The sequence below is a fragment of the Gymnodraco acuticeps genome, unplaced genomic scaffold (assembly GCF_902827175.1).
Source record: "Gymnodraco acuticeps unplaced genomic scaffold, fGymAcu1.1, whole genome shotgun sequence".
Taxonomy (NCBI): Eukaryota; Metazoa; Chordata; class Actinopteri; order Perciformes; family Bathydraconidae; genus Gymnodraco; species Gymnodraco acuticeps.
The window spans coordinates 9,971-36,139 of NW_022990732.1; the positions used below are offsets into that span (position 1 = coordinate 9,971).

Consider the following 26,169-nt stretch of genomic DNA (forward strand, 5'->3'; position numbering starts at 1 on the left):
AGAGAGGCTGCACCTGTAGAGCAGGTTGGACTGCATTGTGTGTGTGTGTGTGTGTGTGTGTGGTGTGGTGTGTGTGTGTGTGTGTGTGTGTGGTGTGTGTGTGTGTGTGTGTGTGTGTGTGTGTGTGTGTGTGTGTGTGTGGGTGTGTGTGTGTGTGTGTGTGTGGTGTGTGTGTGTGTGTGTGTGTGTGTGTGTGTGTGTGTGTGTGTGTGTGTGTGTGTGTGTTGTGTGTGTGTGTGTGTGTGTGTGTGTGGAGACAACAACACGACTGACTGTAGAGAGGGAGAGACACAGAGGACTCTGAGGAATACAGCACCACAGAAACCATCTCTCAACAGGTAAGGCACATTTAACACACACTTTGATACAGTTAACCCACTCTTTATTATACACTTACCTACCACTAACAGTCTCTTAACATATTATAAAGTGAACTATACTCTAGACTTCACATATTAGGTTAACCAACTCTCACATAGTCTCTTAACATAGTTATTTATATACTGTTTAGGATCAAATTGTGCTAATGGACTCAGCAGTCTGCCGTACTTTAAGAAAACGCAGAAAGCTACACTGTTGTCTCTTATCTAACAGTAAGAATGTGAGATAACATTCGACAGTATACAATATGTACAGAGTTTGAGCTGAGCACCTCTCGACGTTGCTTTGGACAAAAGCTAAAGGAATGTAATGCCAATGTGTTGAAAGAGTGTCCGATAATACAGGTGCAGACTGCTGGAGCCTGCTGCATTAGCTTTATTGTTTCCCCATGCAGAACTCCACTCATGACTGGTTTAGCAACAATGCACTGAATGCTGCTTTTGACAGGATGTAGAGCTGTGTTGTAGAGACAGGGAAACACAAAGAAACATGCCTGAGACATTTCTGATCAGAACAATCATAATAACAATAGTTCTGCTTTCAGTATTTCTGCTAAGCTAGGCTAATCTTTCTTAGTAATGGACGCACACACTGAAAAAACCGAACGATGTCAACAGATTTGACAAGACTGTTATAGGTCAGTTGGAAGCACTAAAATTAAGTTGAACCTTATATTTGTATTTCAACCTAATAGTATTGCTTTCAACTGACCTAATACAGTTTTGTGAAATCTTTTGAAATAAAACATTTAATTAAAGTCAACCTTTCGTCCTAGTCTAAGGACGTAGAGCTTTGGAAATGCAACTGAATACTGAATGGCCCTGCATTAGAGGGGTTAAGGAGTGGGTCATAAAACATGGAAATTAGTCAACATTTTTAGCACTTTGGGTACGCTTGTCTCAATGTTTCTATTTTAACTTGTTTTTGGTAAGAAGCCTGAAATTAAGGTCTTAAAATATGTCAGTAAATAAATACCCCGCTGCTGATTGCCGGATGCTTTTGTTTGTCTTAAAAACGGCGGTTTGCTAAACAGGGTTAATGAGAACGCTAAATGCATCATGCAAAACATTAGCATTAACATTTGCTTTTTCATTTCAGATATGGGCAAGGCCTTGTTATCATGCTGCTGTGACAAAAGATGTTCCCAAATTGGGATGAATAAAGTATTCTAATCTAATGCAGACATAAAGCAGAAGAATAAGAAAAACATAAAGGCAAAAATATACTGTATGACTGTTAGGGCCTCTGTAAGGTGAAAGATAATAATGTGAGATTTGGAGAAGTGGTAGTTATATAATAATATAACCAGACTGGCATCTACGAGGAACCCACTGTGAACTGCACTTTATCAGAAGTGTCTGGACAATAAATCCAATCTAGTCAGATTAAGCCTGAATGTGTTTTATGTTTTTCTGAGCAGCACTCTCTTTACTAAACGTTGTGTCCTCCAGAGCCCCAAACTGTGCCCACTGTGTGAAGGGGAACACTTCTATCAGCCATTCTGATCCCTCAGAAATATGTGACATGAACACAGGTCAGGTAGAGTTTCTCATCAAAATATGACATTGTACGGGTAAAACAGAAACAGAGTGTATTTTGGTGCTGCTTCGAAAACATAGAAGTGTAAATCAGGAGAAATCATCGTGTGTGTGTGTGTGTGTGTGTGTGTGTGTGTGTGTGTGTGTGTGTGTGTGTGTGTGTGTGTGTGTGTGTGTGTGTGTGTGTGTGTGTGTGTGGCCTAGCATTACTATACGTGTGGGGACCTACATCTGTTTACATAGTCACGTGTGGGGACTCACCTCCCTTATGGGGACAAATTGGAGGTCCCCATGAGGGGAATCATTCATTTTAGGGTGAAGACTTGGTTAGGTTTTGGTTGGGGAAGAGCCCTAGGGTTAGGTTAAGGGTTAGGGTTAGGCATGTGTTGGTTATGGTTAAGGTTAGGATAAGTCTCCAGGAAATGCATGTAAGTCAATGTAATGTCCCCTGAAGTGGTGTGTGTGTGTGTGTGTGTGTGTGTGTGTGTGTGTGTGTGTGTGTGTGTGTGTGGTGTGTGTGTGTGTGTGTGTGTGTGTGTGTGTGTGTGTGTGTGTGTGTGGTGTGTGTGTGTGTGTGTGTGTGTGTGTGTGTGTGTGTGTGTGTGTGTGTGTGTGTGTGTGTGTGTGTGTGTGTGTGTTGTGTTGCTTCCTATACTTCCTACAAACACATTGCAAACAATGAGAGTACCAGGCAAGCATTATGTAGCTATTAAAGCTATTACACTGACACTTATTTACAATGATGTTGTTGTTAATGTAAACCACAAAGTCATTCAATCTAAAATCACCTTGATCATTGCAATGTGAGTAGTATTAATGCAATAGTAACAGATGGTAATTTGTCATTAGTTGCGCTCTGCACTATAACCTGATGTCTCCCAGTGTGAACTGACCTAACCCTGGTGACATCACTGTGACATCATATTGATATCACTGTTACAGACTCATTACCAGCTGTTCAGTTTGCGTTACTGTTTTATTCTGACAACAGGATACAATTGGAACATATCAACCCCGGAAACCAGTTGCACTCCTGCTAACCAATCAGAATCAATTATACTCTGCCTCTATTGTAACAACATGTTGCTTTACTTTAAACCCAAGCAAACAAATGTATAACTTGGTAAACTTCAGAAACACATTGGCGTTTGACTGGCACTATTTTTAGCTGTGGATGTGGATGACTTGCACGTTTCGACTTTGTTGCCATGTTTAACTTTTTCATGACCACCTCGTGGTCAGCAGACCATAAGTGTTCCAACCAAACTTGAATTTCCTGATCAGTGTGTATGTTAGTGTGTTGAAATGTTGCCTGCATAAAAGTCACTCGTTAGGTCGAGTGTTCAAATGGTTCCGTTTTAAAGTACTGTTCTGTCTCTTTTGGGGACTTTGGGTATTACCATCTCCAATCAACATCCACACTAATTATTCACAAGTTTAAAAAATAGACAAGTTCAATCATAAGACATGATGGAGACTTGTGAAATGGAACACCCAAACGAAGCTTGGGAATAGGGACCCAGACACTGAAAATAAACGATTCATATTATATATAATATTATTATAGTACCTCAAATTGGAGAGAGCTCATGTACTATACAGAAACATTACAAGCCAAAACATACCTAACACTAACCAAAACCCTCAAAACTAAACTACTCTAACCTTAACTACTTAATCATCTCAAATATTTATTTCATCAGTCCAAGCATTGGTTTAGAACAAATTCAATAACTCTGATCACAGGCAGGCACCCAACGGAGCTCAACCCTGTGTCCCTGTTCAGCATACTTAGGGTGAAGTTATCAGACCCCACCAATCTGCAGATTCTTCCAGTGGTCAAGGAAAAAGAACCTGACAAATGAAAAAAAGGGGATTGTAAAAAAAGACATAAATCGTTTAATCTTACCTGATATATTAATGTGAACTCTATTCACGCAGTCATTCATGAGGAAAGGACTCTGCATTGAGGCTGCATGCAGACAGAGAGGACGTACAGACACGAAATACGATACGATAATACTTTGAGTCTGACCTTTTTCTTGCATCACAGAAGCTCTATTTTCAACATCAACAAGGGAAGAGACATTAAGCATTACATTACAATCAATGACGACAATGTGTTCCTGGGCCTTTAACATACATGTACAATTGATCTGGGATTCAATCAATCAATCAATCAATGTTTATTTATATAGCCCAATATCACAAATGTTACATTTGTCTCAGTGGACTTTACAGTTTGTACAAAATATCAGTATGACAATACGACACCCTCTGTCCTTAGACCCTCTGTCCTTAGACCCTCTGTCCTTAGACCCTCACATCGTACAAGGAAAAACTTCCGAAGAAAACCCACAGTTTAAAGGGAAAAATGGGAGAAACCTCAGGGAGAGCAACAGAGGAGGGATCCCTCTCCCAGGACGGACAGACGTGCAATAGATGCCGTGTGTAAATTGAAAAGATAATACATTTGCAACATAGGTAGTCCAAATGTTTGGAAATGCATGTGTGTATAATAGGAAGATGAATCCACGAGGATATCCATCCAGGACCTATGATCCAGGACCACAGCCACGACTCAAGATCCAGGGCTCGCGATCCAGGACAGAGGAGCGCAGGATCATCCATGACTCCGGATCCCGTCGTATATAGACACCAAAAAGAAAGACATTTGGGGAAGCTGGGTTAATCGGAACATGAGAGTACACAGGTATAGACAGAGAGAAGGAAGAAGTAAGATGTCCCCCGACAAACTAAGCCTATATCAGCAAAACTAGGGGCTGAATCTAATCAGCCCTAACTATAAGCTTTATCAAAAAGGAAGGTCTTAAGCGCACTCTTAAAAACGGATAGGGTGTCTGCCGCCCGAACACAAACTGGAAGCTGATTCCACAAATGTGGAGCTTGATAAGAAAAGGCTCTGGCTCCCATTGTACTTTTAGAGACTCTAGGAACAACCAACAACCCTGCATTCTTGGAACGCAATGCCCTAGTAGGACAGTAGGGTATAATGAGTTCTTTAAGGTAAGATGGCGCCTGCCCATTAAGGGCTTTGTAGGCGAGAAGAAGAATTTTAAATTATATCCTGTGTTCTATAGGGAGCCAGTGTAAGGCAGCCAGAACAGGAGTAATGTGGTCCCTTTTCCTAACTCTGGTTAGTACACGAGCTGCAGCATTTTGAATCAGCTGAAGCGACTTGACTGACTTCTTGGTACACCCTGATAATAAAGAGTTACAATAATCCAGCCTTGAAGTAACAAATGCATGGACTAGTTTCTCTGCATCGTTTTGAGGCAAGATATGCCTGATTTTTGCAATGTTACGTAGATGGAAGTAGGCGGTCCTTGAAATTGATTTTATGTGGGCGTTAAGGATAAATCCTGATCAAATATAACACCAAGATTCCTTACAGTCTCACTGGAGGCCAAATTAATGCCATCCATAGTTAGTATATCCTTAGATAATTTGTTTCGTAGATTCTTCGGGCCAAGTACAATAACTTCAGTTTTGATCGTGTTTAACATCAAAAAGTTTAAGGTCATCCACGTTTTTAAGTCCTTAAGGCAGTCCTGAATTTTATTTAGATGATTAATTTCATCAGGCTTGATTCATCATCTTTTATTTAAAGAGACTCTTGGTCCATTATTACAAAAAACATACAACACTCAAATATAAATTAAAAAAGGCAGTTATACCAATGTTTCCACAGAGGTGACGTATCGTACAGCACTGAGACACGGATTTGACAGCAGCATAATGACAGAGTTATGAGAAACATTCAATCGACAGATGAATTTGTACATTCGATTTCTCAAAAGAGCATGGAACGTGTTGACTCGTGCGTTACAGAACATTTCACTTGCACTGCACCACCTTGGTTTTCTAAGCAGTATACGCAAACAGTCATTATATGCAACCTGGAGCTTCTTGAGGCTCGCCTTCTTATACTTGACCCACAAGGGGGCAGTATAGAGAGGAGTGCAATAAGCTCTAAAGAGGTTCACCTTAACCTTATCTGAACACCAAGAGAGTTTTCTAGCCAACATGTTGGCTTGCATATATAAGACACGCCGCTGTCTATACATGTCATCATCATCAGCCATTTAATCTGTGATGATGTGTCCCAGATACTTAGTGTTACAGCAAACAGACAGCACCTGTCCTGACAGGTAGAATGTTGGAAAACAAAGGTTCTTATCCCCTTTTGCTCTGCAGATCATTACAGCGCTCTTCTTAGTATTGTATTTAACGTCAAATTTGACTCCGTAATCAGAACAAACATTTAGCAACTGTTGAAAACCAGCACTGCTAGGAGAAACAATAGCCAGATCATCGGCATACATAAGATGGTTTACAATCACATTACCAATCACACACCCTGTTTTACAGACACTTAAATCATCTGATAGATCATTCATATAGATATTAAAAAGGCATGGTGAGAGGAGCCCCCCCTGGCGGACTCCATTACCAACACCAAATGGCGCCGAGACTGCATTCCCCCATTTGATCCGCATGCTCTGGTTGGCATACCAATAAGCCAGGATCCTAATTATGCTGTTAGGCACACCCCTTTGTCTCAATTTTAAAAACAGTTTATGGTGGTTAACTCGGTCAAAAGCCTTAGAGGCATCAATGAAACCAATCAGAACAGTGGAATTCTGTCTTCTATATGTTTCTACCATTTCCTTCAAAGCATAGATGCATAGCTCAGTACCATGCTTAGCCTTGAAGCCAAACTGGTTATCTGAGGTACATAAATAGGAACATAGTCTATCTAACAAAATTCTTTCCAAGACTTTGGATAACACACTGGCTAGAGCAATTGGTCTATAGTTATCCAAGCTCCCTACCTTGCCCGCTTTGTCCTTAATGACAGGCACCAAAGTAACAGTCAACATGGAGTCTGGCAACATATGAGGCCGGTAAAACAAATGGCAAGAAGAACTGCAACCTTCGGGCTTGCCAGTTTAAGGTGCTCTGCAGTGATTCGGTCAGAGCCGCATGCTTTATTATCAGCTAGCTGTGCAATTGCTCGATAAACCTCTTTAGCTGTAATTCCCACTGTGTCACTCTTCACAACATCACCAACTTTGTAGGGGTCCCTTTTAACACAATTAAGTATATTAGAGTAATGTTGCCTCCACAACTCAGCTATGTTATCGGCTCCAGATACTCCCTCTATGGTACACGGTAATGACGTACTGGCCCTGTTCAGAGCTCTCACCTCCTTCCAGAAGCCAGTCACATCATTATGAAGGAGCTTTTCAGCCATAGAGTCCGCTCTCAATGTTTCTGTGTGTTTGTTGACATAACGAACTGCATATTTATATCTAGCATTTGTACGCTTTTTGAGATCCAGGACAGGCCCCTCTCTGGGCCTACCTGCCTGGACCCAGGCCCCAAAAGCATTCTTGGCTTCAGCATATTGATCAGCCACATGTTTATTCCACCCTGGCTTGACGTTGTGTCTCTTCCTAGAGTAGGTACAGCACGGTCTACTGGCCTCCCATACAGCTCCCACAATACAATCATACATGTTACAGAGGTCTTCACGGTGAGAGTTTTCATTACAACCCACATCAACACACAGAGTTGCCACTTTGGGTAGATATACATCACTCAATAGGACATCAGTTCTCCCATAGTACAATAGCCTATCCTCATTTGTGAGCTTGGACCAATCCACTTTAGTGTTACAGGCATTTTTAACCTCCTGAGACATCTCAGGGAGACTATCACAATCTAGTGACATTATAAAAGGAATGTGATCTGACATTGATGCCTCATACACAATCTCGATTGATCTTACAGTGTCATGGGCATTAGCAGTGCTTATGCAATGGTCAAGCCATGAAGTTGTATGCCAGGCCTCGCTTATATATGAATAGCTATCTGTAGGCAGAAGTATTTGGCTTGATAATATAAGATTGTTATCATCACAAAACTGTAGCATATGCTTAGCAAACAAGGACATTTTGTGTAATATGTCAGCATTCATATCACCCACTACAAAAACACTGGTGGAATGATTATCAGCAATAAAAGAATGTATAAAAGCAAGTCTGTTCAGGTATTCATCTTCATTATGCTGTGACTCATATGGTGTATATACATTGAGAATGCTAAACTCCTTGTTATTCATTTTGATCTGTACAGCAATACACCAGTCAACTTCAAGCCTGATGACATTAATGACAGTGTCCAGCTTTTTGTGCCACAGGATAGCCACGCCCCCTGCTATCCTTCCTCTCACTATTCCCAGAGATAGGTCCGTAGTGGACTCACCAGCCCCGTGAAAATTGTCATTAAGAGAGTTCAACTTTCCCAAGTCCTGCTTTGGTAAGAAAGTTTCTTGCAAGCATAAAATGTCACATTTTTGTAGCAAGTTGTCCACCACTACACGTCGGATCCTATCAGCAGCGCTGTTGCCCAGGCGCAGCCCGCGACAGTTAAATGATCCAACCCGCATAACGTTTAGCTAAGCAGCTCAGCCGTAGCCCCATTCAGTACCCTCGCACCAGCAAAAGGTCTAGCTCTGCTAGCCCCTATCACCTCCGCTTTACGTGGTTCATAGTATCTTCTCACAACTGAGCCTTCAGGCCAGAGTTCTGGGTTAAACATCTCCGCAACTTCATTGCACTCAGCACACACTTTAAACGAGCTATATCTGCTGCTTGCAGTGTCAATACGGTGACAGTTAACATCACGGCCGAGTTGTTCAGTTAGATATTCGGACAGTGTCTCAGCATCAAGGTCTGGCGATAATTTTGTAGCAAAAACACTCACCAACTTCGTACGGATCACTTTGATATTCCCTTGTGCAGCAGTGCCAACAATAGGCTTAGGCATCCTCCGTTCAGGTTTCCCAACAAGCTGTTTTGATAAGGCAGACTGGCCCTCGGCCCTATTCCTCCGACCTCGGCCCTGTTTCACAACTTGACTCCATACCTGCGAATTTACCGCAGTTCCTCCAGGGCTCACACAGGCACTCACGGTCCCTGACGCAGCGAGCGGGTCAACACAGTTGGGATGTACTACATCAGTAGAAGAGGCTCGCATCCTTCACCAACACCGCACCATCACCCTGAGCGATCCCACAGGTAGTTTCAGCGTCACTTGGTACAGCCAGTCCTCCACCATGACTCGGCTCCAACTGGCGTTCTACGGCAGCAACTCTGCTGTCCATGGTCGCAGCCACAGCACGCAGGTCCTCACCGATATCTGCCTGAACTTCCACTACGTGTCTTAATGCGCAAACCTCGCTGTGCAGTCGCTCCATCTTGCTCAGCAGGTTGGACACATCCAGGTTGTTAAACGTAACAGGCGGCAGCTCATCCAGGTAGTGGGAGACAAAACGGGGGATGTTTTCACCGCATTCATTTAGCACTTTTAGGCAGCTTTTAATATTGTTTGCATCCTTCTGGTTGCCTTTAAAGGCCACACACCGCTGCTTGGTTTCAGGACAGAGTTCAAACAACGTCTTTTTAGAAGTCTCGATCCATTCGGAATCGAAGGTGTTAGAGGCTACAAGGACTAGCTCGTCCTGGGTCATAGTTTTAATTTTAACCGCCAGGAAGTTGAGTAACTCATCCTCTACAATAACTAGGCCGTCAACAGTCTTATATATTGTAGGTTTTAGTCGAGGCCGGTGGTTTGAATCGGGAGCTACCGAGCCATAACACACACCATCAGCCATCTTGTATGTGTGTGTTCAATGATTGATAAATATAGTTGAGTATCATCCGCATAACAATGAAAATGTACAGAATAATTCCTTATAATATTGCCAAACGGAAGCATATATAATGTGAACAAAATAGGTCCGAGCACTGAGCCCTGTGGCACTCCATGGCTAACTTTGGTTTGCGTGGAAGATTCATCATTGACACGTACAAACTGAGAGCGTTCAGATAGATAGGACCTAAACCAGTCTAAAGCAGTTCCCTGTATGCCAACTAAGTGCTCTAGTCTTTGCAATAAGATATCATGGTTGATAGTATCAAATGCAGCACTGAGATCGAGCAAAACAAGAATAGAGACACGTCTCTTGTCAGAGGCTATTAGAAAGTCATTTGTGACTTTAACCAGAGCTGTCTCTGTGCTATGATGTGTTCTAAAGCCAGACTGAAAATCTTCAAATAAATCATTGTTTTTTAAGTAATCACACAACTGTTTTGCGACCGCTTTCTCAAGAATTTTTGAGAGGAACGGAAGATTAGAAATAGGTCTATAGTTGGCTAAAACCTCTGGATCGAGGTTGTGCATTTTAAGAAGCGGTTTTATCACTGCTACTTTGAATGATTGTGGAACATAGCCTGATAATAAAGACATATTCATAATGTTTAATAAATAAGTGCTAATTAATGGAAAAACTTCCTTCAACAGCTTAGTTGGAATTGGGTCTAACATGCACGTTGATGGTTTAGAAGAGAGAATCATTGAATTTAATTGTTCAAGGTTTATGGCTGTAATATTAGAACTTACGTTTCCGGGAGCTGTTGATAACACTATACTGGTCAAAGGCAAGAGGTCATTAATTTTGTTTCTAAGAGTAACAATTTTATCGTTAAAAAAGCACATAAAATCATTACTACTGAGTGCTATGGGAATAGAAGGCTCAATCGAGCTGTGGCTTTCTGTCAGCCTGGCTAGAGTGCTGAAAAGAAATCTTGCATTATTTTTATTCTCATCTATTAATGAAGAGTAGTAGGCTGCTCTCGCTTTACGCAGTGCTTTCTTATATTCATTGAGAGTAATATGCCAAATTAAACGAGATTCTTCAAGTTTAGTGGAACACCATATCCTTTCAAGTTGTCTCGACTTTTGCTTTATTTTGCGGGTTTCGGCATTATGCCATGGAGCTAATCTATGTTGTTTTATTTTCTTCTTTTTCAAAGGAGCAACAGAGTCTAATTTTATTCGCAGCGCATCTGTAGCACTATCAACAACATGATCAATTTGGGGTGGTGTACATTTTGTATAAGTTTCCTCCCTTACATGCAGACATGCTATCGAGTTAAGTATTGGTGGAATCTCTTCCTTAAATGTGGCTATAGCACTAACAGATAGGTTTCTGCTGCAGGAGCTTTTGACAAATGCTTTGTAGTCTCGTAACAGTACTTCAAAAGTTACTAAGAAATGGTCGGATAAAGCAGGATTATGCGGTTCGACTAATAGTTGCTCAATTTCAATACCATAAGTCAGAACAAGGTCGAGAGTGTGATTATAGCAGTGGGTTGGTTTATTTACACTCTGACAAAAACCAACAGAATCTAATATAGAGTTAAATGCAACAGTAAGGCTATTTTTATCATCGTCAACATGAATATTAAAGTCACCTACGATAATTACTTTATCTGTTTTAAGAACCAAAGTTGATAAAAACTCAGAGAATTCTGATAAGAATTCTGAATAAGGACCTGGTGCACGGTACACTGTAACAAATAAGATTGGCTGCAAAGTTTTCCAGGTCGGATGCGTAAGACTAAAAACGAGACTTTCAAAGGAGGTATAATTTAATTTTGGTTTAGTATTGATAAGTAAACTTGAGTCAAAGATTGCTGCAACTCCACCTCCTCGGCCCGTGCCTCGAGGAATATGAGTATTGATATGGCTGGGTGGAGTGGCCTCATTTATGCTGACATATTCTTCATGTCTCAACCAAGTTTCAGTGAGACAGCATATATCAATATTATAATCTGATATTAAATCATTTACCAATATTGTTTTAGATGCTAGAGATCTTATGTTTAAGAGACCACATTTAATCTTCCTGTTTTGTTGCACTGTAGTAGTTGTTACATTTACTTTTATTAGGTTATTATGTATGACACCTCTATTAGGTTTTACCTTAACTTGTCCTTGGGCAGATACACACACCGCTAATATTGGGTATTTTATTGGGTTCGGGATTAAACTCTGTATTTCATTTCAGTGTGACAAAAGAATGCTTCAGTCTTACCTTATTAACCTGTGGGACTCTGATCTGATTGAGCTGTTTGCATTGTTTGCCATCTTTCTGGTGGGTGAACGTGGTTCATGGTATTTCACAATATCCTTGCAACCAGTTCGACTGCCTTGCAAGCCTTGGTGTAGATTCCTTTCTTTACGACCAAAACACACTACAACAACCAGCAGATCTAGAATGAACCCTTAAAGGACGGGATTATGCCATCCGAATAGAAAAAAAAGGTAAATGTGTTCCCTTACAGTTAGATTAAAAAAGTTGTATACATTATAGGCAGACATATACTTATAAATAAATAAAATAAATACATTGTTGTTTTTGGTTTTCATTAAGGTTACTTTTAATCTTTTTTATTTTAAATATATTTTTTTCGAATGCATTATGTGAACTTGACTCTAAATATCTTGGTTTCTTCTTTCCTAAGGTCATTGTTCTGTTGTCTTACATCATACTAAAAATACATATTTCATTGCATTTGATATTGAGGATATCCAAAAGTAACATAAAGTAATCAGATTACATTACTTTTACATTGTGATACTCAGATTGCGTTACTGATGGCAGGTACCTAATTGTAACGGAATACAAAAACCTGAAATGTTGACTTTAATTAAATTTATTGTGTCAACAGGTTTCACATAATTGTATTAGGTTAGTTGAAAGCAAAACAATTTAGTTCAAATGTAATATTATTGCTTTCAACTACCCTAATGTGGAGCCCTTTGACATGATACATTGAATTAAAATTGATGTTTCAGTGTAGAAGGTCTGTCTATGTTTTCTTCCTAACAGCACACTGTCTCTCTCCAGCTGATCGTTGGATGGCGATGGAGCTTTCTGCAGCCTCCCTGTCTGAAGACCAGTTCACCTGCTCCATCTGTTTGGATGTGTTCAACAACCCCGTCTCCACCTCATGTGGCCACAGCTTCTGCCAGGCCTGCATCTCCTCCTACTGGGACACGAAAGTGGGGGCCAAGTCCTATGAGTGTCCCCTCTGCAAGGAGCCTTTCCGCAGGCGACCGGAGCTCCACATCAACCGCACCCTGAAGGAGATCACGGAGCAGTTCAAGCAGATCGTCAGCTCTGGAGGGCAGGGTGTGGACGATCCAAACTCTCACCCCCGCCATCGCCATCCCTCTCTCTCTCTCCCGCAGAGGGCGGGGGAGCTGCCGGGGACCGTCTTCGCTGAGATGATGAATCGTTTCCAGCAGCTGCAGACTGCGGGGACGCCTAGCACCCACCCCTCCTCACCCGATGACCCTCTCCCTCAGAGCCCAGCTCCATTCAGTGATGAGCACCAAGATCCGCCTCCCCGCTACTCGCCCCCCCGCAGGTGACAGACACTGCAGACACGCAGACACTGCACCAAAAACACTGGAATGTTGATTTGGATTAAATGCATTATGTCAACAACTTTAAAGCATTAATATTACGTTTAAATACAAATTATTATTTAATACAACTAATCTAATACAGACAAGACATTTGTTGACATAATACATTTAATCAAAGTAAATGTTTCTGTTTTTTCAGTGTACTCACTTCTCAGTGCTTGTGTAAATACATTGTGGTATCTGCAGTAGGCTATATTATAGTAAATACGAACACCCGGTCTGGCTGTCTCAATCAGAACACATGAAATAAACCATTCCGTTTTAGATCCTCTTCTGAAGAAGTTCTTATCGGTCTATAATATTTAGAACCCACAGAAAACAATCCACAATGTAGGCCTACCATAATCCACAAATATATCATTAAACACAACAAGTATTTTATTGATATAGGCTATTGCTGTGTATGTATTTTAATATCACAATCCAACTTTTATAGGTTTACAGTATAGTGATATTTAAACATTTGTGGACACATTTCCACAGATGAAATGACTTGGCAGAACTACTATAGGCCAGGAGAGATGCACTCGTGTTTTTGTGTCCTTATTCAAAATTAAAATTGAATACCAGGTCAACAAACCCACAAACGCAGCAGAGAAATTGACCAATTAACTATTTCTTCATTAAAGGTAGGGTAGGTAAGAATGGAGAAACCAGCTCGAGTGCGCTAGAATTTGAAAGTACGCAGCCGAAAAGAATCTGCCCCTTCCTTCAGACTTCCTTACAGAGCCCCTCCTCCAACACATACGAACGCGCACATGACCAATGAGGGCACGAGATAAGTTTGTGCACAGATGGAAGGCTGACAGGCAGGTAGGCCATCCAGTTACTTTAGCCGGGCCGGCTCAGATGATTGGTCGTACTTTTTACAGCGCTACGGCTTCCACAGATTAATTTATGTATTTATTGTCAAAGCATTTAAGATATTCATTGCTATCGGGATGTTAAGAGCATTCCATGGAATATAACAAAAAGTGTTTTCTGAAATAAATTACATACCCCACCTTTAAATGTACTACTGAAGAAATGCAAAAAAATCAACTGTGTAAATTGTCTTTTGAGAATCACTTGATTTGACTTAAAAACTACAGAATTATCAATTTTCCATGTTGTTGAATATCATTTTATGACAGGCATACCATGAGTGTCCCCAGCGACTCCTTCCAGAATCTTCCCAAGTGTCCCCTTCACCTGAGAGCTCTGGAGCTCTTTTGCCGCACCGACAACATCTGCATCTGCTCCAGCTGTGTGGAGACAGCAGAGCACAGGGGGCACAGCGTCACCCCCGCCCAGAGGGAGTGGCACAGCAGGAAGTGTGGTGTGTGTGTGTGTGTGTTCGTGCGTGTGTGTGCATTACTGTGTGTGTGTGTGTGTGTGTGTGTATGTGTGTGTGTGTGTGTGTGTGTGTGTGTGTGTGTGTGTGTGTGTGTGTGTGTTGTGTGTGTGTGTGTGTGTGTGTGTGTGTGTGTTGTGTGTGTGTGTGTGTGTGTGTGTGTGTGTGTGTGTGTGTGTGTGTGTTGTGTGTGTGTGTGTGTGTGTGTGTGTGTGTGTGTGTGTCAGGAGAGTTTTCTAACTGGGATGGACAGTGAAAAACTTGAGAGTCAGGGACAGTGGAAACAAATTGGCTGAAAACACTTTTTACGAGGCTTGTTTTGGACATAAAACATTTATTTAAAGAAATAATAGGAACATTGTTAGGCTGCAGGGTTAAACGTTATAGAGTTAGTTCAAGTTAACCCTAAGGAAACGTGTGTTTTTCTCTTCTCCAGTCCCAGTTGGGTGTTGCAGATGTGAAGCTGAAGGGTCTCATCTCTGAGAGAGAGAGGAAAGTGGAGGAAATACACAACTCCCTACGAGAGATACAGGTGAGTTTCACTCTTTAGAAAGGTGAATCCTTTTTTAGAATATGGGCAAAAGTTCAATCTGAACGAACTATCACTCTTACAATATTACAGACACCTCCAGTATATATATTCATTCTTAAAAATCCTATTAAAACATTTATTTTTGATGTATGTGTTATATAACGAAAACCGTGATTTCCTGAGAGCTGTCTCGAGCAGTGCTTCTCAAAGTGTGGTCCGCGGACGGTGGTCCGTGAGCGCACCCTAGTGGTCCGTGAGTATATTGGTAAAATGTCACATTTGAAATAAATACATTTATTTAAGTTTTTCGCACTCTCGCGGGAATATCTCCACAATGGAGCAAGGTTAAGTTTAAGTTTTGATTGCATGATATAGCCCAGATAAACACCTTCATCACACATGTTGCCACTTGTTTGTACCATTTTCAGGCAATTTGTAAAAAACGATGTGTTTTTGGATATTTGTGGAGTTAGGTGGTCCGCGAGTGTTTTTTTATTGGTTAAGTGGTCCTTGGTATGAAAAAGTTTGAGAAACACTGGTCTAGAGAACAGTCCCAGGGATTTAAAGGTCCCATGTCATGGCCATTTCCACTGATCATAATTCCATTGTTGAGGTCTACTAGAATAGATTTATATTGTGCAATGTTCCAAACTCACATTGGTTTCTCATACAGCATCTCTGTAAACGACGTGTATTCACTGAATTTCACTCTCTGCCTTTAACGGCTCGTTGTAGCTCCAATAGCTCCAGCCCCCACCCTCCCTGTGAGCACAGTGTGCTCTGAATGGTCGGGACGTCGTGAATCGCACTGAGCTCCGTGGAGGTGTGGTTTCCTTGTTTAGCGACAGCAAAACACAGCCAAACTCATCCTGAGCACACACAAAGTCACAGCCGAAGTAAAAACAATAAGTGTGGCTTGATATTGAGTAAGAAAAAGGTTGATAAACGCTGTGAGAATGGGTCTGCGGAGAGAATGGGTCTGCAGTGAGAATGGGTCTGCGGAGAGAATTTCGCCGCGATCCCAGCTGTCTGTTATCAGCCTGCAGCCAGGGAGGAGAGATCAGCAGAGCTGCATGCACTGAGTGTGTGAGGAAGTCCGTGGATTGGTCAATTTGGACCAATCAGCGGGGGCTTAACGTAACGGCTCCGCGGAAGTAACGTAACGGCTCCACGGATTGGTCCATTTGGTTCCGGGTACCGCATGACCGTCTCGCGTCATAGCTCTGGGCGTGGCTACTGGCCATTCCTACGTCACAATACCCAGGAAGTAAACAATGGACAATGACGTATCTCCAACGAGGCGTTTTGGGGAGGTATTTTCTGTGTTCTGAGTTTTACTCACTACAGGGTGTACTTTGAGGGTTTTGACTCTGCACACTGTTTACATGCACACAAGGGGGACGGGTAATAACCGGAAAAGCATGACATGGTTCTCATACAGAGATTTTACATTCAAAATAAATGCTTTCAGTTGCAGCGCCTTTGCCAGTATACACAAAGTAATAGGTTGGTACAGCCTGGAAGTCTCCTGGGGGGTATACTACGAAGCTGGTTCAACCTAACCTGGATATGTTTGAGTTAGCCGGTTGGCCTAATCCAAAACATACGTGCTCTCGCTAAACGGTACTACGACGCGGGTTATCAAGTGGATCGCTCAAGCCAGCCGTGTCCTATCTAGTTAGGTGCGCGTTCACATGAAAGGGGTGGTATCTGGAGCATTCGATCAATCACAAACATGGAGAAGCGTACTGACAGCGCAGCGTCATACTTCCTGAATGAAAAGTCAACTATATAATTAGACAAATATGAAGATGTTAAACTTTAAACATCCATGACTGCAAGGTGAATACAGCTGGTAACAGAACAAGTGTTTGAATGCGTACATTAACAGGTTTATGATATCACTGCCCCGTCTAAAACACGATTTGACTTTAATTACATTTGTCTCGAGTGTTTCCTCAACTTAATGTGTTGCTTAAAATAATACTTCTGCTTACAGTATGTGACACTGTGAGTGTTGCACGGCCAGATACGGCTCAGCTGACTCAGATAAGGAAATATGTGATACATTATGATGTGATATGCTGTGATATGAATGATAATGGGACACATCGACGTCTGCACTCACAGTGCCGCGGACTGTACTTAATGTTACTCTGATCCGGTTACTTATGTTGTGGCAGATATTTAAGTAAGCTTTCTTAACGCTAATGTTATAATAGTCAGATTGCTCTGAAGATGGGAGGGGATGTTCTATTCATTTTCACGTTCACACAGTCGGTGATTTTGGCCGGCCGTCTTTCCTGCAACGGCAGTTTAAACTGTATTTCCTCCGCACACTGAGCTCTGATTGGTCAGCAGGCGTGGTGCTTTCGCTGAGTTGATCTCTTATCCTGGAACCTATCCGGCTTCGGAGCACAGGCTAGGTTCCAGGATAAGTCACCATGGAGATCTAGCCCGCTAAAAAGTGAACCAGCTCCGTAGGACCGGAAACCCAGAGTTTTCCCTGAAGTTAGCCGACTAAGCGAAAATCCTGCTTCGTACTATACCCCCCTGGAGCCTCATTTATAACGCAGTGCGTAGGATTCACGTGGGAAGGTTGCTTACGTAGTAGAAATAAAAAAAATAGGTACAGACATTTTCCGATTCACAAAACATTGCGTACCGGCGAGGAAAGTCCGTACGGCACTTCCTTCGCCGGTTTCCCTTTATAAATCACAATCGACTCGAAATACGGCACAGCTTTTGCGGGCTTCACGTAGCCTAACGCCTATATTTGCCTATAAATAGTCAAATAAACGCCCATTCATTCATTCATTCTGACTGACTTTATGAAGAAGATCGCAGGAAATGATGACAGAACAGCTAAAAAAGACATCTCACACCGTGTCAGATTTTGGTTATTTTGGGGAGGTCGAGATAAATTATATTGTTTGGTGGATGCAGTTTGAACCAGAGTAGCAGCATGGAGGTCGGATCGTCACCAAAATAAATAAATAAGTGGTCCGAAAAAGGTTAATGACAAAAAAAATACACATAGCCTTCCTCAGGCAGTGTGTTTGTGCCGGGGACAGGAGATCGGGGAATCCCTCCGGAGTGGAGTCATGACGACTGGATCTGAATTATGTGTTTGTATTTGGTGGTTTGTGTTCCAGCTTTTGATCAGCAATTATATATCCATAATCCACCAGTTAAAGGAAATACAACTACAGTAATGTGTTGTGTTATATTAGCTGTTGTAGTGCCGAGAGATAGGGAGTCGGAGGCGGTGCAATGAAGGTGCAAAAGGGTACTTCATTTAGGAGCTGTTGTCCGGTTGCAGTCCGGGAAGAAGAGAGTGAAGTCAGGAGGGCACACAACATAGTTAACACATAACATGTCCGTGTGGGAACAATAGCCCCAACTGTAGTTCCATGTATGAATTATGTCCCAGTGTATTAATAGGTGGTCACCACACTGTACAATTTACCACATATGATGTTCTTAGTTTTCATACATCCTGTGTTTTACGAGCGACTTATCAAGTGCAAACGGCATTTAACACGATTAAACATGATAGTAGGCTATATAAAACCATGCTCGTATCTACAACCTATAGAAATGCAACACGGCGTCAGACGTAATGCTGTCCTCCTGCTTACCGCATCATTTATGAGAAAACATTTCATAACATTAACACAACATATTCGAGGTGGTTTTAAATAACATATCCGTATTTATTTATTTCTCCAGTTTCTCGTCTCTCCCGTTGTTGTGCTTAGTGCGTACGCATGGGTCAGAGTTTGCGTGGAGGACCGCACGTTTTCCCGTCAAGTTAGTATTTTATAAATCGCAAACATTGCGTAGAAACTGGCGTACGCCATTTTTTGAGCGTATATCCCTTTATAAATGAGGTCCCAGATCACAGTTTGTGTCCCCCCCCCCTGAGCTCTCTCTTCATCAGTGGTCATGTCCATCTGTCCCCAGGCTGCCGTGGAGACACAGACTCAAGGAACTGTATGTGTGTTTTCCAAGCTGATCTCCAGTTTGGAGCGCTGCCAAGCTGAAGTCTTGGAGGTAAATAAAACCAACATAGGAAGTATGTAGAGAATCTCCAGGCCTTTTCTGTTAGCGTTGACATAAGACTTGTGATTATTATGTAAGGTGTGTCCCCCCCAGGTGTTCGAGAGGAGCCGGTGGGCGGCTGAGCACAGAGCGGAGGTCCTGCTGACGGAGCTGCAGGAGGAGGTCTCTGAGCTGAGGAAGAGGAGGGAGGCCGTGAGCCAGCTGGCTCTGACTGAAGACTACGTACTCTTTCTCAGGGTACTCAATGCAGGACTCAATACAGAGATATGAGATACCACAACAAATACAGTAGTGATACATATGCAGGTCTACAGGACACTGACAAGTCTGAAGTTAGTTAAAGGTCACCTATTGTGCAAAATCCACTTTTATTTTATACATCAACATGTGTCCCCTCTTCTTCATGTCTCTTCTACATCAACATGTGTCCCCTCTTCTTCATGTCTCTTCTACATCAACATGTGTCCCCTCTTCTCCATGTCTCTTCTACATCAACATGTGTCCCCTCTTCTCCATGTCTTTTCTACATCAACATGTGTCCCCTCTTCTTCATGTCTCTTCTACATCAACATGTGTCCCCTCTTCTCCATGTCTCTTCTACATCAACATGTGTCCCCTCTTCTTCATGTCTCTTCTACATCAACATGTGTCCCCTCTTCTTTATATCTCTTCTACATCAACATGTGTCCCCTCTTTTTCATGTCTCTTCTACATCAACATGTGTCCCCTCTTCTCCATGTCTCTTCTACATCAACATGTGTCCCCTCTTCTTCATGTCTCTTCTACATCAACATGTGTCCCCTCTTCTCCATGTCTCTTCTACATCAACATGTGTCCCCTCTTCTCCATGTCTCTTCTACATCAACATGTGTCCCCTCTTCTTCATGTCTCTTCTACATCAACATGTGTCCCCTCTTCTTCTCTTTTTGTCCTGATCCATTTCTATAAAAACCTGTCTGAAAATGAGCTGATCAGATTTTGGCCACTTTGTGATGTCATAACGATGTGTTGTCTTGTGTAACCATTAGCCAATCAGCAACCAAGGTAACCCCCCCCCCCCCCCCCTTATCACCTGAATCTCCTCCTAGAGCACCATTGAGTTCTTTGTAACCAAATGTCTCTCAGAGGGGCGTGGGGAGGGGCTCCTTATTTTCATCTAAAGTAACAGACAGAGAATCAGCACTTTGGAAACAGGGCTGAAACAGAGGGGATTATGGGTAATGCTGCAATGATCTGTTTGTCTCTTCAGAGACATGTCTGTATATATCTGACACCTGTAATATATTGACGAAAAACAGTATAATAGGGGACCTTTAAAGCAATCATTTTAAGTTACATTTAGATTTTTTTTTTATTTAAACTTAATATTAGTTACTTACCTAATACAATTATATATTAGCAGTACAGTACTGCATCTTATCATATATCATGTGTTTTTATATGTACAAAGTAACTAGTAACTATATGTGTTAAATAAGTGGAATAAAAAGTACAATATGGCCTCCGAAATGTAGTGGAGCAGAAGTATATTTAGAGTAAATACCATTACTCAAGTACAATCTATCAAAAGTGTACTTAAGTACAGTATATGTACTTACTTAGTTACTTTCCACCACTATTTAAATCCAGTGCATTTTGGCTGCAGTGATTATTGGAACCCAGCTTAACGTTATATTGTCCTGAGTGCTGATTCCAAACATGTTTGGTTTGGTCCCTGCTTCCTACAAGCTATATTTAAGTTGAAAGGGGATTCAACTCCAAAACCAATGGCATGTGTTTCTTTAAGCCTGTTGATATCACATGTGTTTAAGACATTCCCTCTGTGTGCAGAGCTTCCCTGCCCTGTCCAGCTCTCCCCCAGCGAAGGACTGGTCCTCTGTCTCTGTGGTGTCTGAGCTGACCTCGGGGGCGGTTCTCAGGACTGTCTATCAAATGATGGAGCGCGTCCAGGAAGAGATACAGCAACTGCCCAAAGTCTGTAAGTCCAAGAGAGATGTTGATTTCAAGGGGAAGATCATGACACAGATAGAATTATCTTGAATCTTGTGTGCAAAGTCTTTAGAAATAAAAGGATCACCTGTACCATAGCAGTATCTACACTTGTGTTCTACGAGCTCTAATAGTGTTTATTAGAATAGTGGTATAAAAATCATGTTCATTCCCATATTTCACAGTCCAGCAATCGTCGGAGCATGCTGTACCAAAGACCAACCCAAGTAAGATCCTGATTAACTAACAGCACAACATCAAATTTAAATCAGTGGCAGAATCATTTCAAAAGTAAATATATTCTCTTTTCTTTGCAGAGACAAGAAAGGTTCAAGAATATGCAAGTAAGGATTTAAAGGAGTTTGTTGTCATTGTAAACAGTGGTCAGTTATGTTTTCATTGGTGGTTTAATCATAAACATCTCTCCATCTGTCAGCAAACGTCCTTTTAGATGCCAACACAGCCCACCCACGGCTCATCATCTCAGCTGACGGGAGGCGGGTTCAGTGTGGGGAGCGCCACCAGTCTCTGCCCGACTACCCCGAGCGCTTCGACCGGGTGGTGTGTGTGCTGGGCCGCCAGGGCCTCAGCTCAGGGCGCCACTACTGGGAGGTACAGTATGTGTACGGATACTGTTTGTTCTAGAACGGTGCAGTGATAGCGTCTTTTTTTCGGTTGACCCCTCGACTAGTAGCAATGAGGATTTTTCCATTGGATTTGGGAATACTGCAGAAACAAACCATTATAATACTGTCGGCATGATTATCTCCACCTGCAGTATTAATAACACTTTTTTCAGCGTAAATGCATTTGCCAGACGGAAATAGTTAACGTTTGGCTATAAATAAACTATTTACTGACATGTTTTTCGTTGTGGATCCACACATGAAAATCTCAAGGAAACTGGAAGAAATAGTAACTAATCTCCAGGTTGTACGACACATTCATGCAGCTCTCTACATTGACAGTACTGACCCCTGACTGTCTCAAGAAGCATGCACCATGTGATGTCAGGCTGAGAAAATACCTGTGTGTAGTTATGACAGAGTGCATGCAAACATGCAGTTCACCCAACATGAATAAGTTCTGTTTTTGAGGATTATGTAATTTTTGTTATCAATCTACAGAGACACAGAAGGCTGTTTAATTTATTTTGAGTCAATGATTACACTTTTCTTGGAAAACTGCCCCAATGTTGAACGACAAAATAAACAGATGACAATTTGAGAGAGATTGTGAAATACTGCTACTGTAGCTTGCATCTAAGGGAGGCATAGATAACTTGGCTGATATTGGTATGTCATTTATGGGAAACTCTCTTGAACACAGGGATTTTGGCCTTTGCAATCATTTCCAAGCAAAACAACCTATACGGGTTCTACAGGAGAAGGAAAAGCCCAACAAGCAGAATAGGGCCCTTTAACTCTTGGCAGTAACTGCAGCGCTCTGCTCCTACAGGTGGAGGTTGGAGGAAAGACTGACTGGGACCTGGGAGTGGCAAGTCACTCCGTCAATCGGAAGGGCAAAATCACTGTAAGCCCCGCCCACGGCTACTGGTTCCTGAGCTTGCGAGATCGGACGGACTACGCTTTCCGAACAGAACCCTCCACCAACCTGACCGTGAACCCCAGACCCACGCGGGTGGGCGTCTTTGTGGACTGTGATAAGGGGGTGGTGTCCTTCTTCAATGTGGAGGCCAGATTGCTCATCTTTACATTCACAGATGTCTTTCCTGACACCATCCATGCCTTCTTCAGCCCCTGTACTAACAAATCAGGGCGGAATGAGGCTCCACTCATCATCTGCCCTGTTGCAATGCCAGAATGAAATGTGAAAAGGACTTCACTTCCACTCGCTTCATGTATGATGGAAGATACCTCTGCAATAGATTTGATCATCTGCAATTTAATGCTGTAGAGTAAGTCATGAGGCTAAAAGTTTACTTAAGTTATTTATGCCTGAGGTGTCACTCATGTGGTGGTCCATATGTCAATACTTTAAGACTGTTCTCACATTGGTAATGTCCATGTTTGGCACTATTTAGTGATGAAATATCTATTCAGACACACTGCAGCAAAGAGACCTAGATGAAACCAAGGGAAACTAAATGTTTTTAGTCTGAGGGAAAACATTAAAAAAGAAAGACTACACTAAAATCAGTGTGATGTACAGTATGAGAGCATTGGCTAAATGTGTGGCTCTTTGCAAAAGTCCAATCATATCGGACCTAAAGGCTTACATCTCGGTCAAAATATATTTTTTATGACGATTGTGTCTGTTTAGAATTCTGTCAATTCAGTAGTCACTTTAACTTTAACATTAACACTACTTTAACAACGTGTTAAAATGATTATTATTACATATTATTATATAATAAGTGTGAAGTAAAAACTTCTTTGCAGCAATGTTGAGCCAATCATGAAATGAGTGAAACTGGATTCGCCTGTCAATACACTGATATTTATTGAGAGCCTGAGCGGCCGGAGAGTTCACAGCATATCACAGTTCCCTGCAAGATACCAGCAAACTCTGCCCAAAAGCGCCAAGCACCCATCTATACATGAAAGAGAGGAGGGCCCTAAAACACGCGGGTTTTCCTTTAATGCATGCCAGATGTCGAGAGAAAGACTCGTTGCATTGTAAACCCACATGAGCCAAGCTTCTCCCCCACAAGACATCAGATGACCTCTTGACCTGTGTCTTCCTGAGAAGCTATGGATCACATTACAGGCAGGAATACACTTCAACCATATTAAACAGATTCCCGAGGACAAGTCACTAAACTCTATATACTTTAACAAGACTAAAATATTCCTTTACAATAAGATTTTATTTTATTGTTTACTTGTATGTCATGCAATGGTTTACATGAGACTACATTTGAATATACTGATCAGCATTTGTAAGATACCTTCATTCATTTTGTTCACGATCACTGCACTGTACTGCAAATTGAAAATGTTTACAGCTGGGTGTCCAAGCAGCAATTAAGTGGCACAAACACAACAATACCATTGTGAGTTGTCATTCAAAGTTGACATGACCACAATTTACAGAATGCTGTCAGGCCAGTTGGGGCATGACGTTTGTTCTGTTGTAAAGAGCAAACAGGGAAGCGTAAATGGTTCATAGAAGTTATTACGTAGTTATTCTTCTACACAGCGATCTCATGTATCAGTCTTTGGAATGTCCCGTGGTCCTTTCTGCTTATTGAGTCAATATGGGAATGGAAACTCTAAGTCAAGATTATATAAAAAAAATATTTGTAACGCTTTTAGATCACATATTGTACACATATTTAACAATACATTCCCCAAAAAAATTGAAAGCAAAAAAAATCGTTTAAACCCAATCATATGTGATGTGAACTTATGTAAGGTAATATAAAGACCTCCTCTTATGCTGTGCTGCAATGATTTTCATATTATGACGTTTATAGTTTTGTTCTTTGCTTTTATTATCACATAAGTCCATTCACAGTTTTTTTTTTTTAAATGTGCTTTAGAAATAAAGTTGACTTGACCTCTTACAGTATGTGAGGAGATACTTTATTGACATCAAGTGAACAGACAAATAGTGATGTTATGATGGGAACAAGGACACACACTGTGAACACATACACTGCAGGCCGCACAACCAACACTGTTGAAACAAACAGGAAATGTAATCAGAACATTTGGTCCTGAGTGTGTCTTGGTAGATCTCCAACACACACTCTCTGCTGAGTACCAGGACACTGCTAAGACAGTGTCACTATGAAGCTCCAACAACACGTACTATTGTCACTAAAACAAATCCAAATTCTAGAGCCAAATACATTTGACTAGTGATGTCCAAAAAGAAACTGATCCTGTTACATTTAGTCAATAGGCTATACCACTCATGCAGAAGTACACTGTTTATGTGACACTGTTGGCAATTTTGTTTGGATAAAATCATGGATGTTCAAAGGTATATTGATAAAAGCTGGTTATCCAATTTTAAAATAATTTGCTTAATGTGACTAGGGTCCTGTTATGATAATGTTAATGTCAGATTTGTGTCTGATGGCTCAAACTGCTCACCGACATGAGGGTTAGCATTGAAAATTTAAATCTTTGAAGCTAATGAGCTAGCTGCTAACTGTTTGTCTGAGACACCAGCTACTTTTTCTACGGTTAACATTCTTGCGTGCTAAATCATTTATACATTGTATTTTTCCATGTCTTATTACTTATTAAATGTCAATTCTGGTGTCCAAGAAATATTATTCAAGTTACGATTGAGATGTAGGAACGATTCAAAGTGTACTTATTGCTAAAGGGTTAGCAACACAACACAGTGTATGCTAAAACCTTAGCCTGTAGCTGATGATCTACCAAGCAACAACATTATATATATTAGAGTTATTTGAATCATTCAATAAACCAAATACTATTTGCCATGTAATAAAGTGCAGTTAAAATGCGATAAATAGCCTACAGCTTAGGAAAAATCATTTTTGCGTTGCTATAAGGTTGATCATTTAGCTGACCTGTTCATTTGGTTACACTGCTTGACATGAAGTGTACATCATGCAGATAATTAACAATCTTTGTCTGTGCTTTACAGCATTAACAGTATAACTTATACATGATATATTATGTATCATTCCCTGATCCTACTGTCATTAACCACATACATAGGCTAAGGCTGCTGTTTTGAACAGAAGAGATGCTAGAAAACATGTTCTCATCTTTTCAGATTCTGTTGCACCGGTCAAGTCATACAAATAATATTTCCTGGTTTTTAAAGACACTTTCTGCTTTTTAAGATTACATTTTAAAATATTCCAATATTATTGTGCTGTTATATACTTTGTAATTTACATGTAGAACAGACTGTGGTTATTTGGGTAATCCTCATGCTCCCCTCTCCTAGTTAAAGGCTACTTAGAAGCAAAGGAGTAACAGCCTCCTGATAACGTGTGATGATAGCTGCTGAGT

At 41.3% G+C, this 26,169-nt stretch overlaps 1 protein-coding gene across 3 annotated transcripts; it reads left to right on the top strand.

Moving 5' to 3' along the window:
• Window positions 1-260: 260 nt before the first annotated feature.
• On the top strand, window positions 261-25,438 carry LOC117556501 (E3 ubiquitin-protein ligase TRIM68-like). Of its 3 annotated transcripts, XM_034231832.1 has the most exons (11): window positions 261-338; window positions 12,703-13,225; window positions 14,420-14,598; window positions 15,054-15,151; window positions 19,118-19,207; window positions 19,295-19,453; window positions 21,047-21,194; window positions 21,391-21,432; window positions 21,523-21,549; window positions 21,642-21,817; window positions 22,664-25,438. In XM_034231832.1, exons 2-11 carry the CDS (start codon window positions 12,714-12,716, stop codon window positions 23,030-23,032), a joined length of 1,800 nt encoding a protein of 599 aa, XP_034087723.1. In that variant the 5' UTR covers window positions 261-338; window positions 12,703-12,713; the 3' UTR covers window positions 23,033-25,438. The 3 variants fall into 3 exon arrangements, with proteins under 3 accessions (XP_034087723.1, XP_034087721.1, XP_034087722.1); XM_034231830.1 differs by lacking the exon at window positions 261-338 and having other exon boundaries at window positions 11,770-13,225; XM_034231831.1 differs by lacking the exon at window positions 261-338 and having other exon boundaries at window positions 11,771-13,225; window positions 19,310-19,453.
• The last annotated feature ends 731 nt before the right edge of the window (window positions 25,439-26,169 follow it).